We start from the raw sequence: 15,483 nt of genomic DNA on the forward strand, positions 1-15,483 counted from the left end.
GTGCTATGGGGTAACAGAGTGGAATGAGTGGTTCAGAAGGATGTGAGAGTCTGCTTGCTTTGTTGGGGGAAGCTTATGGCAGTGCGGTCTGGGGAGGAGGGTAGGGGGTGGACAAAGTGAGTGTGGTCATTTTCTCCCATCATTTGCAATAGTCTTTTATACTAGTCTGATTTATATTATAGTGTTAATTTTGATATTTAAAATTCTTTAACAGCACCTGCAATTTATTAACCCTCTGGGTACAGTCATGTTAGCTAGAGTTTACGTCACACATACAAGGCACACACCATTCTACTTGTTGATAAATATTAGAGACATACTTGATTTGCTTGTTTGTTTTATTTTTGAGTGATAACAGCTATTAAAAAAACAGCTATAAAAAAAAAAGTGTGTATTCAAGTGATAAATAATTCTTAGTTTAAATTCCCCGTTTTTAGCATGAACTGCCCCTTTAGTTGCATCTGTTATGATATTTTATAAGGCTGTGGGGAAATTCTATTAAAAAAATGACATTGCTATTACTATTAATATTAAATAGATAATACACTGAAAAATATCAACTAAACTATGATCAGATCAGTCAAGTTTGAACTCTTCAGGGAGGCAGCAAACTCATCCTACCTATTCCCCACCTGCTACCCCCCCCCCCCCCCCAAATAAAATTACCAAAGGTGACACGCCAGTTAAGTCTAAAAATATAAAATCTAAAAAGTACATAAAATAATATATAGCAATTTCCTGATTTAAAGAAAATTATTTTTGAAAAATTAATTCAATCAGTAGAGACCTATACAATAAAACTTGCATGTTTTCTAATCTGGTAAAATTTTAACGTGCATGGTAAAACCACTGAACATGGTATTGCAATACCAAGTTTTACCATGTGGATGTTAAATTTTTACCATAGTATCCTGACCATGGTAGTAGCATGAACATTAACCAAAAAAAAGCTACTGTGCATGCTAACAACTGACAAAATTCCAGATGAAGTACCCAACATGAAAGGGCTGATTAGCACAGAGGATTCTCTGATTTAAAAAAAAAAATGTTGCTCATCACCACCAGAGCTCCATCCCCAACCTATAGTTAGCATCCTCCCACCTTATCTGTAACAGGTGTTCTCTGAAGACAGTGGTTCACAAGTCACACACATTCTCCCACCTCTCTTTTGGATTCCCTACCTGTCAGAGTTCTGTTATCAGAACTGAGGTGATCAGTGGGACTGTGCAACACAAGAACTGCCATTCATGCATGGTAAAGTCCTATACGCCTTTTCAAAAGCTTTGGAACAGATGTCTGATACCAAATGCGGTCATGTGGCCCACTTATGTGACTGGTAAACTTCGGTCTTCAGAGAACACCTGTTGACATTTAAGCAATTTTGTTTTCTTTCTCTCCTTCCTGTCAGTTTGGCACCTATTTTCTTTTTTATGTTACTTCTATCTTCATCTCCACCTCTGTATCTTGTCTCTCCATCACTTTAAGAACATAAGAACATGCCATACTGGGTCAGACCAAGGGTCCATCAAGCCCAGCATCCTGTTTTCAACAGTGGCCAATCCAGGCCATAAGAACCTGGAAAGTTCCCAAAAACTAAGTCTATCCCATGTTACTGTTGCTAGTAATAGCAGTGGCTATTCTCTAAGTCAACTTAATAGCAGGTAATGGATTTCTCCTCCAAGAACTTATCCAATCCTTTTTTAAACACAGCTACACTAACTACACTAACCACATCCTCTGGCAACAAATTCCAGAGTTGAATTGTGCATTGAGTGAAAAAGAACTTTATCCGATTAGTTTTAAATGTGCCACATGCTAACTTCAAGGAGTGCCTCCTAGTCTTTCTATTATCTGAAAGAATAAATAACGGATTCACATTAACCCGTTCTAGACCTCTCATGATTTTAAACACCTCTATCATATCCCCCCTCAGCCATCTCTTCTCCAAGCTGAAAAGTCCTAACTTCTTTAGTTTTTCCTCATAGGGGAGCTGTTCCATTCCCTTTATCATTTTGGTCGCCCTTCTCTGTACCTTCTCCATCGCAACTATATCTTTTTTGAGATGCGGCGACCAGAATTGTACACAGTATTCAAGGTGCGGTCTCACCATGGAGTGATACAGAGGCATTATGACATTTTACGTTTTATTCACCATTCCCTTTCTAATTCCCAACATTGTTTGCTGCTTTGACTGCCGCAGCACACTGAACCGATTTCAATGTGTTATCCACTATGACGCCTAGATCTCTTTCTTGGGTGGTAGCTCCTAATATGGAACCCAACATTGTGTAACTATAGCATGGGTTATTTTTCCCTATATGCATCACCTTGCACTTTCCCACATTAAACTTCATTTGCCATTTGGATGCCCAATTTTTCAGTCTCAGAAGGTCTTCCTGCAATTTATCACAATCTGCTTGTGATTTAACTACTCTGAACAATTTTGTATCATCTGCAAATTTGATTACCTCACTTGTTGTGTTTACCTTTCTTTCTTCTCCATCTCACCACATCTTTTATCATTGTGCACCTTTTTCATTTTTGGTCTTAATCCTCATCTCCCCCTTTGTCATCCTCTATTGCTCTTCTGTCCTCATTCTATTCTTAACTCTTCTAACAACTTTCCATCCTACTTTTACTGCCTCCCAGCTCACAGGTCCTTGTCTCTTTTTTTCCTGTGCCTTTCATCCTCACCACAGGCTCCAGCTTCTTTCTTCCTTATCACTACTTCTTATTCCCCCTCCCCATCTCCTCTTACATATTCCCTTGCTCCTGTGTCTCCCCCCTCTTAATAGCTCTCCCTTTGCACTTCCACCTCTCTAGCTCATTTCTTTCTCATCCCTCCCTAGCTCCTTCCTTCTCATCTCTCAGTGGCTTCCTGGTCCACATCTGGACTTTCATCCTTCTCCACTGGACCATTATCATGATAGCACTGCGTGATGGGAATAGGAAATGTGCCTTCACTGTCCCTGAGGGTGCCTTGCTACTGCTTTCTTTCTAATCCAATGTGCTTCCTCTCTAAAACTGAAATGCTTATCACAAGGATAGGAGGAGGGGTTGGGGCTCCTATAAAGACACTGAGCACACACACTATTCCCATCCTCAAGTTGCTGTGCCTGCAGTTACTGGGACTGTGAGCAAAGGGAGAAAATGTGGTTGTGGTCTGCTTGGATTTTTCTAATGTGTTAATGAAATGATTATTAAACAGCAAGGATGGAGAGAGAGTTCTAGGGGTGTTGCAGATGCAGAGGAACAGAGTTAAACTTTACCATGACTAATCAGAAACTATAACATAGTCTGAAGTTAAAAAGGGAAAGAAATATAAAAAGTTAGATGTTTTAAATGTTTTGGTTGTCCTTTAGGAGGCATCTCAACTTTGACATCTTTAGTCTGCTGCCTTATTTGCTCTTTCATTAAGGGAATGTGGGTACCTGAGGTTTTGCTGATACGATCCTAAGGTTTGGGCCTGTTTTCAGCTGCCACTAGATGATGATAAGCAGTGGCATTGCAGTTCATCTGTTAACTTGTATCAGAGATTTGCTGGGCCTCTCAGCCCTTTGATAAATTCTTTTATGATATACTCATGGAAAATCATTTCCAGGTGTGGTGAGATCAGATGCTTCTTTCTGCAAAGGTGCTGTGATAGAAACCCAACTATGAATCTTTCCAAACTGTCATTTTCTGTGTGTGCTCATGTGTTTTTACTGATTTAAGACTGTTGATGAATAACATGCAAGGTGTTTAATTTTATCACTTTATTATAAAGCAGAAACCCCTAGGAGTAGATTTTACAACGTGCGCGCGGGCGTGGTGCGCACACATGTACAACTGATTTTATAACATGATCGGGGGTCTGCGCGCACAAGGGGGTGCACAATTGTGCACCTTGCGTGCACCGAGCAGCGCTGCCTTCCCCCATTCCCTACTCCACTTTCCCTTCCCTTCCTCACCTTTCCCTTCCCGTACCTCCCCCACCCTTCCCCCCTACCTTTTCTTTTTTTTTCCTTTTGTTACAAAACTTGCTTCAGCCGGCCAACTGCCAGCACGCAATCCCCGGCACAGCGGCAAATGGACGCTGTGCCAGGAGCCTCTGACCCCGCCCCGGACCGCCCCTTTAGTAAAGCCCCGGGACTTAGATGCGTCCCAGGGTTTTACGCGTGTCACTGGGCTTTTATAAAATAGGCCCTGCGCGCGTAATACCCCCCCCCCCCCCCACGCGCGCAAATCCTCTGGATTTATGCGCGTAGGGTTTTTAAAATCCAGCCCTTAGTAAATTGTCTCTTTGGTAATGCCACTATTTAAATAAAGCTTGCACAGGTGTGCAGTCTTCTAAGATATTTGGGTCATATTTGTTTACTTGGCTATCAAAAGTTATTCCTTTTCACATTCAGCTAATGCTCAATGAAATTGACTTCTGGAACTAAATCTGTGTCTCTTAGCTTATATTATCAAGTAATTGTAAACAAACTGTCTGGGGATTGATGGTTTAATCTTATCCAGACTCTGCTGAGGTATTTTACCAGAAGAGGGACTAGTGTTTCCTTTTCACTTGTGCTGATAATTTTTGTTTCTTAAAAGTATGCGAGTAAATTTGCATCTGAAATTTACGCATTCCAGATAGCTGGTGTAACTTAGGCGGATACATCCAGTGAGATAATTTTCAAAGTGAACATAAACGTGTGTGTTTTCTTTGAAAGTTGCTGTAACTTATGTGTGTGTGTGTGCTGCATAAGCTACCCTCTAGTGTTACAGAATTACCCTTTTATATGTAGTTCAAATGTCAGATTTCCTTTCCTGCATTCTTTTTGTTCAAGAGGAATTCAAGGACATATTAATCTTACCTGCAGATTCTGTAAGAAAGGAAAGGTTGTCTGATAGGATCTAGTTTTATTTCTTTGACTTGTTGTCTCATAGTATTATTTCTGTTTCCTGCAGGCTGGGGAGATATGCCTACTGTTCACACAAAGACTGAAACCTCTTGGGGAGAGCCCCCCTCCCCTTCTGCTGCAATTGATAATGGCACTTCAGCTTGGGGGAAGCCACCGAACAGTGGTTCAGGGTGGGGAGATGGCTCTGCTGAGTCAGCAGGGACATATGGAAGAGCAAGTGCTCCAGCAGCTGCCCCAGCACTGTGCAAACCAGGTGAACATATTAAACTAATTTCCTGTTTTTAAAATTAAGGTGGTAGAATTTCGTGCTCATTTTCCTGTACAAGTGTATGCCATTTCATTAAAATGTATTCTTCTAGTTTAGTTTATGGTTTATTTTAGAATTTGTAATTACAAAAACAAGAATCAAACACCACTGAAATTTAACGGGCTGAAATATGAGTTAGCATGGAAATGTTGAGATTTTTGTGTGGCTAGATTCACTCAGATTATTACTGACAAACAATTTCAGCAGGAAAAAAAAAGTATTTGTTTGGTATGGATACCAAACTGCACATTGATGGTGTTTTTCAGAGTAAATTTGCTCATTGGTTTATTGTGCTGTTCTTGTTCTGAATGTAAGTAACAGTTCTGTTTCCAAGGTTTGACAGTCAGGCACCTTTGACAGCTGACTGCTGTGAAAAGAATTCATAATCATATGTTGATATTTTAGCATGTGTTTAAATTTGTTCCTTTTCAATTGTTAGCAATGTAATAGTGTTTTATATAGGTGAGTTGCCTTACTGGATTTTAATCTGTAAAACTAAATATTGAAATATAAAAAATAACTTAAAAGCTGACTTATGTCCGATAAAGTGTAAGGGATAAGAATGAGGCAAGGTCCAGAGTTCCACAGGATACTGAATGCAACTCTTTGCCAAACTGAAGGGTAGCTATTAAGTCCACGTAGAACATTATCAAAGTCAGAACCTGGCTAAACGCACTCAGAAAGTCATTCTGAAAGAATTGGATTAAAAGCCTGATGTCATTGACTAAAAGTCACGATGCCAGAGCAGACAAACATGCAAGAAAACACAAGAGCAGGCATGACAGGAAGGCGGCAGCAATAAAATTGTAGTGCCAACAGGAATCTGGTGTTGATGTGAAAATAATACAGCCTGACTGGCTTTCTATAGAGCCAGTCAGATGGCAATAGGAGTACATCTGAGGTAAGTTCACAATGATAAAATGAATGTATTGCAAACAGGGAAACTCAGAAAATAACAGAATCCCTAGAGAGTGCTAGTTCGATTGACTTTCTATAATGAAGATCCACATAGGGCTACAGCTAAAGTTATAAACCTACCAATCTTGATCCAGAGTGCTGACCTTTCCTGTGCCCTCCAGCCTAAAGCACTAACTTTACATCTTACATATTAGTTTTTATATTTTTTTTTCTGTAACATAAACAGCCTCTTAAAATATTGTTACTGTTCACATGTCGAACAATTGGTCATTTATGCAAGGGGAAGGCAATTTTCAAAAATAATTTACCCACATAAACTGCCCGTCAGAAAATTGCCTGCCATACCTGGAGTAAAAGCTTTTACCCAAATACAGTGGAAGTGTTCCTTGTAGCAGGGTTAGAGAGTGGAATGCTACAACCTGCATTTTCAAAACTAAGTGTGGTGTTGGGAAGGGAAAGGATGTCCGCAGAAAGCAGGTATAAATTCCCTATGGGAATTCTCAAAAGGGGCAAGTACACAAATCCATAGATTAAAGTACCCGCAGATTTTTACAAGTACCTGCGTTGTTTTGAAATTTTTCTTTTATACATACCATGTTTACTATAAGGTCATGTTAGAAAATGCTGTCAGAATTGTGTTGAGATTTCTTCATATTCATTACATTGAACATCATTTCATGAGCTCTCAGACTAACAATAATCAACCTGTCAAAAACTGAAGTTTGTTTTCACAGTACTTCTAAAGTATATTAACCAGGTTCCTTGTCAGCATTTGTGGCAGTCTTACCAATATGACATCACACTTACTCTATGGACCAGTCAAAATCTGTCATGTGACATCAGTGAAATTTTGCTTTCTCCTAGGACAAGCAGGATGGTAGTCCTCACATGAGGGTGACATCATCTGATGGAGCCCGGCATGGAAAACTTATGTCAAAGTTTCTAGGAACTTTGGCACGCTGAATTTGCTCAGCATGCCACTATCCATGCATCCATGCGGGGTTTCTTTTCAGTCCTTTCTTTTCCGCGGAGCTAACATCTCGCAGAGGTGGAGCTCATGCTCTTTTCTCAGGAAACTCTTTAAAAAAAAAAAAAAAGAGGGTTTTATTACTTGCGCTGGGTCTTTCTTCAGTTCCTGCGCCTTTCTCAGTCGGTAGTATTTTTTCGTGCTTCTCCCATACCCGCTGGTCGTCGTGCCTTTTGCGGTCTCTGGTGAGCCTTATGGTGGTCTCGGGCTTCTATCGGTGCACCCAGTGCCCCCCCCGGATTATGTCCCTGACAGATCGCACAACGTATGCATCCTCTGCATGGGGGCATCTCACGATGTTCGGGGCTACGAATTGTGCGCTCAAATGACCCCAAAAGGTCGTCGAGCCAGGTTGGATAAGATGGAAAAGATTTTTGGCTCAGGTAAATCTGAACCCTCCACTTCGGCATCGATGTCATCCCCAGAGCCTTTCCCCTCCAAGGCTTGCGAGGAGGCAAAAGCTCCGGCGATCACCTAGTCTCCATCTCCTCCAAGTCGCGGACTTCAGGATTGTCTTCCTTGTTCTCAGAGCCGGGGAAAGACTGGGCCAAGCACCATGGGAAGTCTCAGAAATACCGTCACCTGTCCCCATCTGCACGTGGGCTCGGGCTGGCTACGGCGCTTGTCGCCTTGCCCCTGAAGGAGCCATAGCAAGAGGAGGCTCCATCCTCCCTCTATGCCGGTGGTCCGAGGCCATCCACACTGGTTCTGGTGCCGGACATCGATCCTTCTCAGGGCTTCGAGGAGGAGTTAGCCTCTTCCCTTCCCTCTCAGCCTGCCCTTTCATTGGAGGCTTTTGAGGCGGACTTGGAAAGTCAGCCTGGCAGTGGAACGTGTTTTGCATGACAGGGAGCCGGTGTCCCCGCCACCTGGGCCGGCACCTTCCCTGACACTAAGGCCAGAACCGATGCCCTCAAGGCCGGTGCCCGCTCCGATGCTGGCGCTTACGCCGATGCCGCCCATGGTACCAGGGTTGGAGCCATTGTTGGACTGCCTTGATGTCCTCCCAACCCAGTTACTGCCGGCACCCCGCGATTTCTCGGTGGGCCATTGGGCACCGAAATGCAAGGCGTCTGAGCTTTCCTCATGGGGGATTCATCCAAGGACGAAGGCCCGTTGATGCATTCTGCTCCACAGGGCCCTCGTGCTCCCTGTCTGGCGCTTCTGGGACCTGGACCAAGGCCTTCAGGTCCCTCGATGCCCTTGGGTTCCTTGGGGCCCCCACCTACAGATACACCCATTGCTCCCCAGTCCCCATTTCCAGGTGGCCAAGATGAGCCTGAGGGACCTGTATGATCCCTCTGATGCTTCATCATTGAATTCTGATGATCTTCTGTCAGATTCTTCCCCCTTGGAGGAGCACCGCCGTTCTCCGCCAGAGGACTTAACATTCGCGGGTTTCGTCCAGGCAATGGCTAAAGCCATTCCCTTTCAACTTATAAGGAGGAAGATACCTGCCATAAGATGCTGGAGATCCTCCGGTTTGAGGACGCCCTGAAGGGAGGTTGTAACAGAGTGTCTTCACACTGGGAGCACCCTCTCCTGTGGCCCTGGTGAACCAGAAGGCTGATGGGGTGTATCTTGTACAGCAGGCTGTGGAGTTTGAGAAGCGCCAACTTCCCCACCAATCGGTGGTAGTTGAATCTGCACTAAAGACGGCAAAGAGGTCAATAACCCATGCCTCAGCCCCTCCTGGCAAGGACAACAGGACATGGGTGTTATAGGCTCCATGTTGGTGGCCCATATCACTTCCTACCTTTTGTATATGACCCAATATACCCATAATCTCTGGAAACAAGTCCAGGAGGTTGCAGATGGTCTGGCGCAGCAACTTCAAGAGGCCCTTATGGCGCTTGTCCAGCAGGGACTAGCGTGTGGGAAGCACGAAGTATGTGCTACCTATGATGTTTTTGAGACTGCAGGCTGAGTGGCAGTGGCTGGAATTTCTGAGCAGAGTCTCGCCTGACTTCTTGCCTTGGATCTCCGTCCAGAGCTGCAGGACCAGCTAGCTGACTTACCTTGCATCAGGGATAACCTGTTTGGTGACAAGGTCAAGGAGGCGGTTGCACAGCTGAAGGACCACCATGAGACCTTCCAGCAGTTGTCGGCTGGTGCCTTGGCTTCATCGGCATCCTCTAAGAGATCTTCCACGCCAGGGCCATGGAGGCCATTCTACAAGCCACGGAAGTACTACCCTCCTGCCCCTCGCTCTCAGCCACAACAGGCTAGCGCTAGGGGAAGATCTCAGCAACCACGGGGCCCTATTTATATTAACTATTTCTTTTAGTTACATTTTTATATTCCGCTTTGTGGCACTTCAAAGTTTACATCAAAGTGGATTACGTTCAGGTACTGTAGGTATTTCCCCATCCCATCAGGGCTTACAAACTAATTTTGTACCTGAGGCAACTGAGGGTAAAGTGACTTGCCCAAGGTCACAAGGAGCCTCAGCCAGCGCCCCAGGCTAGCCCCGCTATAGGGTTTTGACTGGATGTGAGGGAGTATAAGCCAGTTACTGCTTCAGGTACCGGAGGACACTCTTGTCGGGGGCAGACTCCATTTCTTTGCAGACCGATGGCCGGCCGTGACATCGGATCAGTGGGTCTTGTCCATCATCCGTCACAGCTACAGGTTGAATCTCATGGCTGCTCCACCAGATTCTCCCCTGTGCCCGCAGTGGGGTCCCGTCTCACACCCAGAAGTGCTCCGAGGGGAGCTTTCAGCACTTCTAACGGCCAGAGCAGTAGAACTTGTCCTTCGGGAGCAGCAGGGATGGGAGTTTTACTCCCGTTATTTTCTGATTCCAAAGAAAACAGGAGATCCCATTCTTGATCTACGAGCCTTGAACAGGTTTCTCAAGAAAGAAAAGTTCAAGATGGTATCCTTGGGCACTTTGATCCCCCTCTTACAAAGAAGAGACTGGCTTTGCTCCCTCGACTTCAGACGCATATACCCACATCGAGATCCTCCCCAGTCACAGGAGGTATCTTCGCTTTGTGGTAGGCCATCAACATTTTCAATACAGCGTGCTCCTGTTCAGCCTGGCCTCCGCGCCCCAGGTCTTCACGAAGTGTTTGGCCATGGTGGGTGCCTGTCTGTCAGCTGAGAATCCAGGTCTTTCCATACCTAGATGACTGGCTGATCAAGAGCGGCACGCAAATGGGGGCAGCGTGGTCTCTATGCTGGACCATTCAGGTGTTGGAATACCTGGGGTTTCTAATCAACTACCTGAAATCCAGTCTTTGTCTGTTGTCACGGCTGGATTTCATAGGGACCATGTTAGACACGACACAGGTGAAAGCCTTTTTGCCCTGCGTCAGGGCGCATGCACTGTTAACCCTGGCGGATGAGGTCCAGAATCGCCGGCAGGTCTCTGCACAGCATATGCTACAGCTCCTGGGGCACATGGCTGAGACAGTCCATGTCACCCCGTTTGCCCACCTGCATATGCGTCGAGCCCAGTGGACTATGCTCCCAATGGCAGCAGGCCACCCATGGCCTTCAGGTCTGTATCCAGGTTTCCCCCTCTCTCAGGGCCTCCTTGGCTTGGTGGAGGTCCCCATCCAATCTGGAGCGAGAGGTGCCTTTTCAGGTGCTCCTACACCAGGTTGTGCTTACCACGGATGTGTCCCACCTGGGCTGGGCTGCCCATATAGAGGGCCTCCGCACCCAAGGTCTGTGGACCGCTTATGAAGCTCTGTGTCAGATAAACTTCTTAGAGCTGAGGGCGATCCGGTACATGCTGTGGGCCTTCCAAGATAGGTTGTCCAGCAGGGTGATCCTCATTCAGACAGTCAACCAGGTGGCGATGTGGTACATAAACAAGCAGGGGGGCAGCAGGTCTTTCCTCTTTTGTCAGGAAGCAGTGCAGATCTGGAGTTGGGCCCTGTCTCGGGGGATGTTACTCCAGGCAGTGTACTTGGCCAGTGCGGAAAACACCCTAGCAGACAGGCTATGTCGCACCTTCCGACCCCACGAGTGGTCCCTGAAGCAGGAGGTGGCAGACCGGATCTTCCATCTCTGGGGAACCCTGGACGTGGATCTGTTTGCTTCCTTCTGCAACAGGAAAGTTCCTTGGTATTGTTCCCTGTCCAGGACAGATGGCCAGCCAGCCATGGATGCCTTTGCTGTCCATTGGGGAGAGGGCCTCCTGTATGCATACCCTCCACTTCCATTGGTGATGAAGACTCTCTTGAAGCTTCACCAGGACCAGGGGACCACGATCCTCATAGCCCCCCATTGGCCGAGGCAAGTCTGGTTCCTGCTTCTATGGGATCTCTCCCGGAGGGACACGATCCATCTGGAGACTGCCCCAGATCTCCTCACACAGGATCAGGGCATATTGCGCCACCCCAACCTCAGCGCCCTGTCCCTCATGGCCTGGATGTTGAAAAGTTGATTCTGCAGCCGTTTGACCTCTCAGAGGAAGTGTCTCGAGTCCTGGTAGCCTCAAGTAGGCCTTCCACCAGGAAGTCTTATGCTTTGATGTGGAGGATATTTGCAATCTGGTGTAAGCAGAAGAGTCTCAACACCTTCTCTTGTCCAATCCAGGAACTCCTAAATTATCTGCTGCGCCTTTTGGAGACTGGGCTTAAGACCAACTCTGTTCGGGTGCACTTGATTGCTATAGGCGCGTACCACCAGGTGGTGGATGGGTCACCCATTTCTGTGCAGCCCCTTGTAGGGCAGTTCATGCATGGTTTACTTCAATGCGGCCTCCCCCAAGGGACACTTCTGTGTCCTGGGACCTAAATGTGGTGTTGGCCCAGTTGATAAAGCTGCCGTTTGAGCCACAGTGCTCCTCTGCTCTCAAGCATTTGACCTTGGAAGGTCATTCCTGATAGCAGTCACGTCAGCATGCAGGGTCAATGAGTTGCATGCCATAGTGACTTATCCAGCCTACACAAGGTTCTTCCATGACTGGGTGGTCCTGCGCACGCACCTAAGTTCCTGCCAAAGGTGGTTACTGAATTTCACCTTAACCAGACCATTGTCCTGCCCACTTTTTTCCCTAGGTATCATTCCAACCCAGGGGAAAAGGGTACTGCACACACTGAATTGTAAGAAGGCCTTGGCCTTCTACCTGAACCGGAGAGCAGGCCATGGGCAATCTGCCCAGCTGTTTGTCTCTTGTAACTCCAACAGGCTGGGTAGTGCTGTTGCTAAACAGACTCTTTCCACCTGGCTGGCCAAATGCATTGCCTCCTGCAATGACCAGGTGGGATTGCAACTGGGGGGAGGCCACATCACAGCTCATTCTGTTAGGGCCATGGCCGCTACTGTGGCCCACTTGCGTACAATTCCTATGGGGGAGATCCGCAAGGCTGCGACATGGAGTTCTCTCCACACCTTTGCAGCTTATTATTGTCTGGACAAGGACGGCTGTCGTGATAGCAATTCAGCCTGTCTGTCCTCAGAAATCTTTTTCAGCTGTGAATCCAACTCTTCCTAACTATGACCCTATTTTGGGTTACCAACAGCACCTTTGTTGTGCCCGTTGGCACCTAGTTTGGTGTCTGTTGGTCCCATTGGACTTGGGGTCCTGCCTGTAGCTAGGGATTCACCCACATATGAGGACTGCCATCATGCTTGTCCTAGGAGAAAGCGAAGTTGCTTACCTGTAACAGGTGTTCTAGGACAGCAGGATATTGGTCCTCAGGAAATCCGCCCGCCACCTCACAGATTTGGATTTAAAGAGAGACCCCTATGTGGACGCATGGAAAACCTATGTCAAAGTTTCTAGAAACTTTGACAGGTTTTCCGTGCTGGGCCCCATCGGATGATGTCACCCACATGTGAGGGCTAACATCCTGCTGTCCTAGGAGAACACCTGTTACAGGTAAGCAACTTTGCTAAAATGACACACAAAGCTCTTTGAGATATGACCTGGTGCTCTAACATTCACTAGCATACAGTGCTTTGTAAAAGTCTTCACACCCTTGTACCATTTTCACATTCTGCTTTCTAAAAGTACAAAGGAAGATGCATTAAAGTTGTAGTTTATTTCACTGATCTACACAACAAATTATGCACTTACATCATGAGAATAATTATAGAAATATTCCAAAAGTAATTAATAATAAAAATTTTAAAAGTCTTTATTGCATAAGTCTTCACACCCATTGTCATAGCAAACCCCAGTTATTTCTGGTTCAATTAATTACCTTAACAAGGCCCATAATAAGTTAGAGCCCACCAGTGATCAGTCAGAGTAGTTGAGCTGATTCGAAAATTCCTGGATGAAGAATCAAGCGATTCTGTTGTATAAAATAAATTTGAAGCAAAGGTCCAATAAGGAACTGTCAAAAGAACTCTGGGGTAATGTTATTTAAAGATACAAATTGGAAGATGGCTATAAGTAAATTTTAGTGTGTTTGAAACTCCTTTGGGCACTGTCAGGTCCGTCATTGTAAAATGGAAACAGTTTAGCACCACCAAGACAATGCAACGATCAGGCAGTCCCTCCAAAGTGAGTAGCTGTGTGGACTAAGATTATTTTAAAAGAGCTACATAGGTCTCTGAGACTGGGGAAAATTTGACTGGTCAGTAATTTCAAGATTACTTCAGAAGCATGTCTTATATGGGAAGATGGCAAGAAGAAAGCCATATAATGGGCCGCATAATATTTGCAAAGAAGCACTTAGGGGACCCTGTAAGCATGTGAGAAGATTTTGTGGACTGATGAGACCAAAATGGAACATTTTGGTCTCAGTGCTAAACTATGTGTGACATAAAACATACACAATACATCATCCTGCTGCACTATCCTTACAAGCATTAAGGTGGCAGTATTTTATGGTAGGGATGCTTTACAGCAGCAGGCACAGGGAGGTTTGAAGATGAGGAAAGATGGTTGGTGCAAAGTACAAAATAGTTTTACAAAAAATACCACTAAACCACAAACAATCCAGAATAAGTGGTATACAAAAAGTGTTTTTTGTTATATTCCCAAGAAAGAGATCTAGGCGTCATAGTGAATAACACATTGAAATCGTTGGATCAGTGTGCTGCGGCAGTCAAAAAAGCAAACAGAATGTTGGGATTTATTAGAAAGGGAATGGTGAATAAAACGTAAAATGTCATAATGCCTCTGTATTGCTCCATGGTGAGACCGCACCTTGAATACTGTGTACAATTCTGGTTGCCGCATCTCAAAAAAGATATAGTTGCAATGGAGAAGGTACAGAGAAGGGCAACCAAAATGATAAGGGGAATGGAACAGCTCCCTTATGAGGAAATGCTAAAGAGGTTAGGACTTTTCAGCTTGGAGAAGAGACGGCTGAGGGGGATATGATAGAGGGGTTTAAAATCATGAGAGGGCTAGAATGGGTAAATGTGAATCGGTTATTTACTCTTTTGGATAATAGAAGGACTAGAGGGCTCTCCATGAAGCTAGCATGGGGCACATTTAAAACTAATCGGAGAAAGTTCTTTTTCACTCAATACACAATAAAGCTCTGGAATTTCTGGCCAGGGGATGTGGTTAGTGCAGTTACTTTTGGAATATTTCTATAATTAGTTCTTTCAAAATGAATGTAGTGTATGTTGTGTAGATCACTGAAACAAACTCCTACTTTAATGCATTACGACTTTTTTATACAGCAGAATGTGAAAAAATGTACAAGTGTGTGAAGACTTTGACAAGGAACTATATAAAAGTTGATCGACTATCTTAAATAATAACATTTACAGTTGCTTCAGAGTAGATTTAAGTGCTCAAATCTGCAGATTTAAATGTGGCTCCGCATAAGAGCAGATTTGTTTCAAATAGATTCTTGAACCCATAGAAAAATATATTTTTTTTTCTTTCTGCCAGCTTCAAAATCTATGCAAGAAGGCTGGGGCAATGGTGGGGATGATATGAACCTCAGTACGAGTCAGTGGGAGGATGAAGGAGATGATGTGTGGAATAATGCTGCTTCCCAAGAAAGCAACTCCTCCTGTAGTTCCTGGGGAAATGCCCCGAAGAAAGGACTTCCAAAGGTGAGATTAGGAGAAGGAAGAAATTCCTGGAAAGATGGGCATTACAAAGTACTGAAAGTCAGAATAGTTGTAAAATGGATGTTTGTGTCTTTCTACATTTTACAATTCTCTTGCATTGCATTCCTCAGGGCATGAAGACTTCTAGCAAGCAAGATGAGGCCTGGATTATGAACCGTCTGATAAAACAGCTCACAGATATGGGCTTCCCAGTGAGTAATATCTGTATATTATCATTGAACAGATTTACTTTCCCATAAATGTACCCCCAGTATATTGCCACTTTCTGTGTATAGAGTTTTGCTTCAAATCCCTATTAGCATTTATGGGATTTACATAAAAATCTGATTGCTAAGGATAAC

The 15,483-nt window shown here is 44.8% G+C and overlaps 1 protein-coding gene across 4 annotated transcripts in view; it reads left to right on the forward strand.

The window, feature by feature from the left end:
* TNRC6C (trinucleotide repeat containing adaptor 6C) overlaps positions 1 to 15,483 on the forward strand; it is a 309,688-nt gene that overhangs the window by 158,592 nt on the left and 135,613 nt on the right. For all 4 annotated transcript variants that reach the window (XM_029600392.1, XM_029600391.1, XM_029600389.1 and 1 more), the window contains 3 exons: positions 4,936 to 5,142; positions 14,958 to 15,124; positions 15,253 to 15,333. In XM_029600392.1, coding sequence (XP_029456252.1) covers positions 4,936 to 5,142; positions 14,958 to 15,124; positions 15,253 to 15,333 — 455 coding nt within the window. The remainder of the gene's footprint in view (positions 1 to 4,935; positions 5,143 to 14,957; positions 15,125 to 15,252; positions 15,334 to 15,483) is intronic.

The sequence above is a fragment of the Rhinatrema bivittatum genome, chromosome 4 (genome assembly GCF_901001135.1).
Source record: "Rhinatrema bivittatum chromosome 4, aRhiBiv1.1, whole genome shotgun sequence".
Taxonomy (NCBI): domain Eukaryota; kingdom Metazoa; phylum Chordata; class Amphibia; order Gymnophiona; family Rhinatrematidae; genus Rhinatrema; species Rhinatrema bivittatum.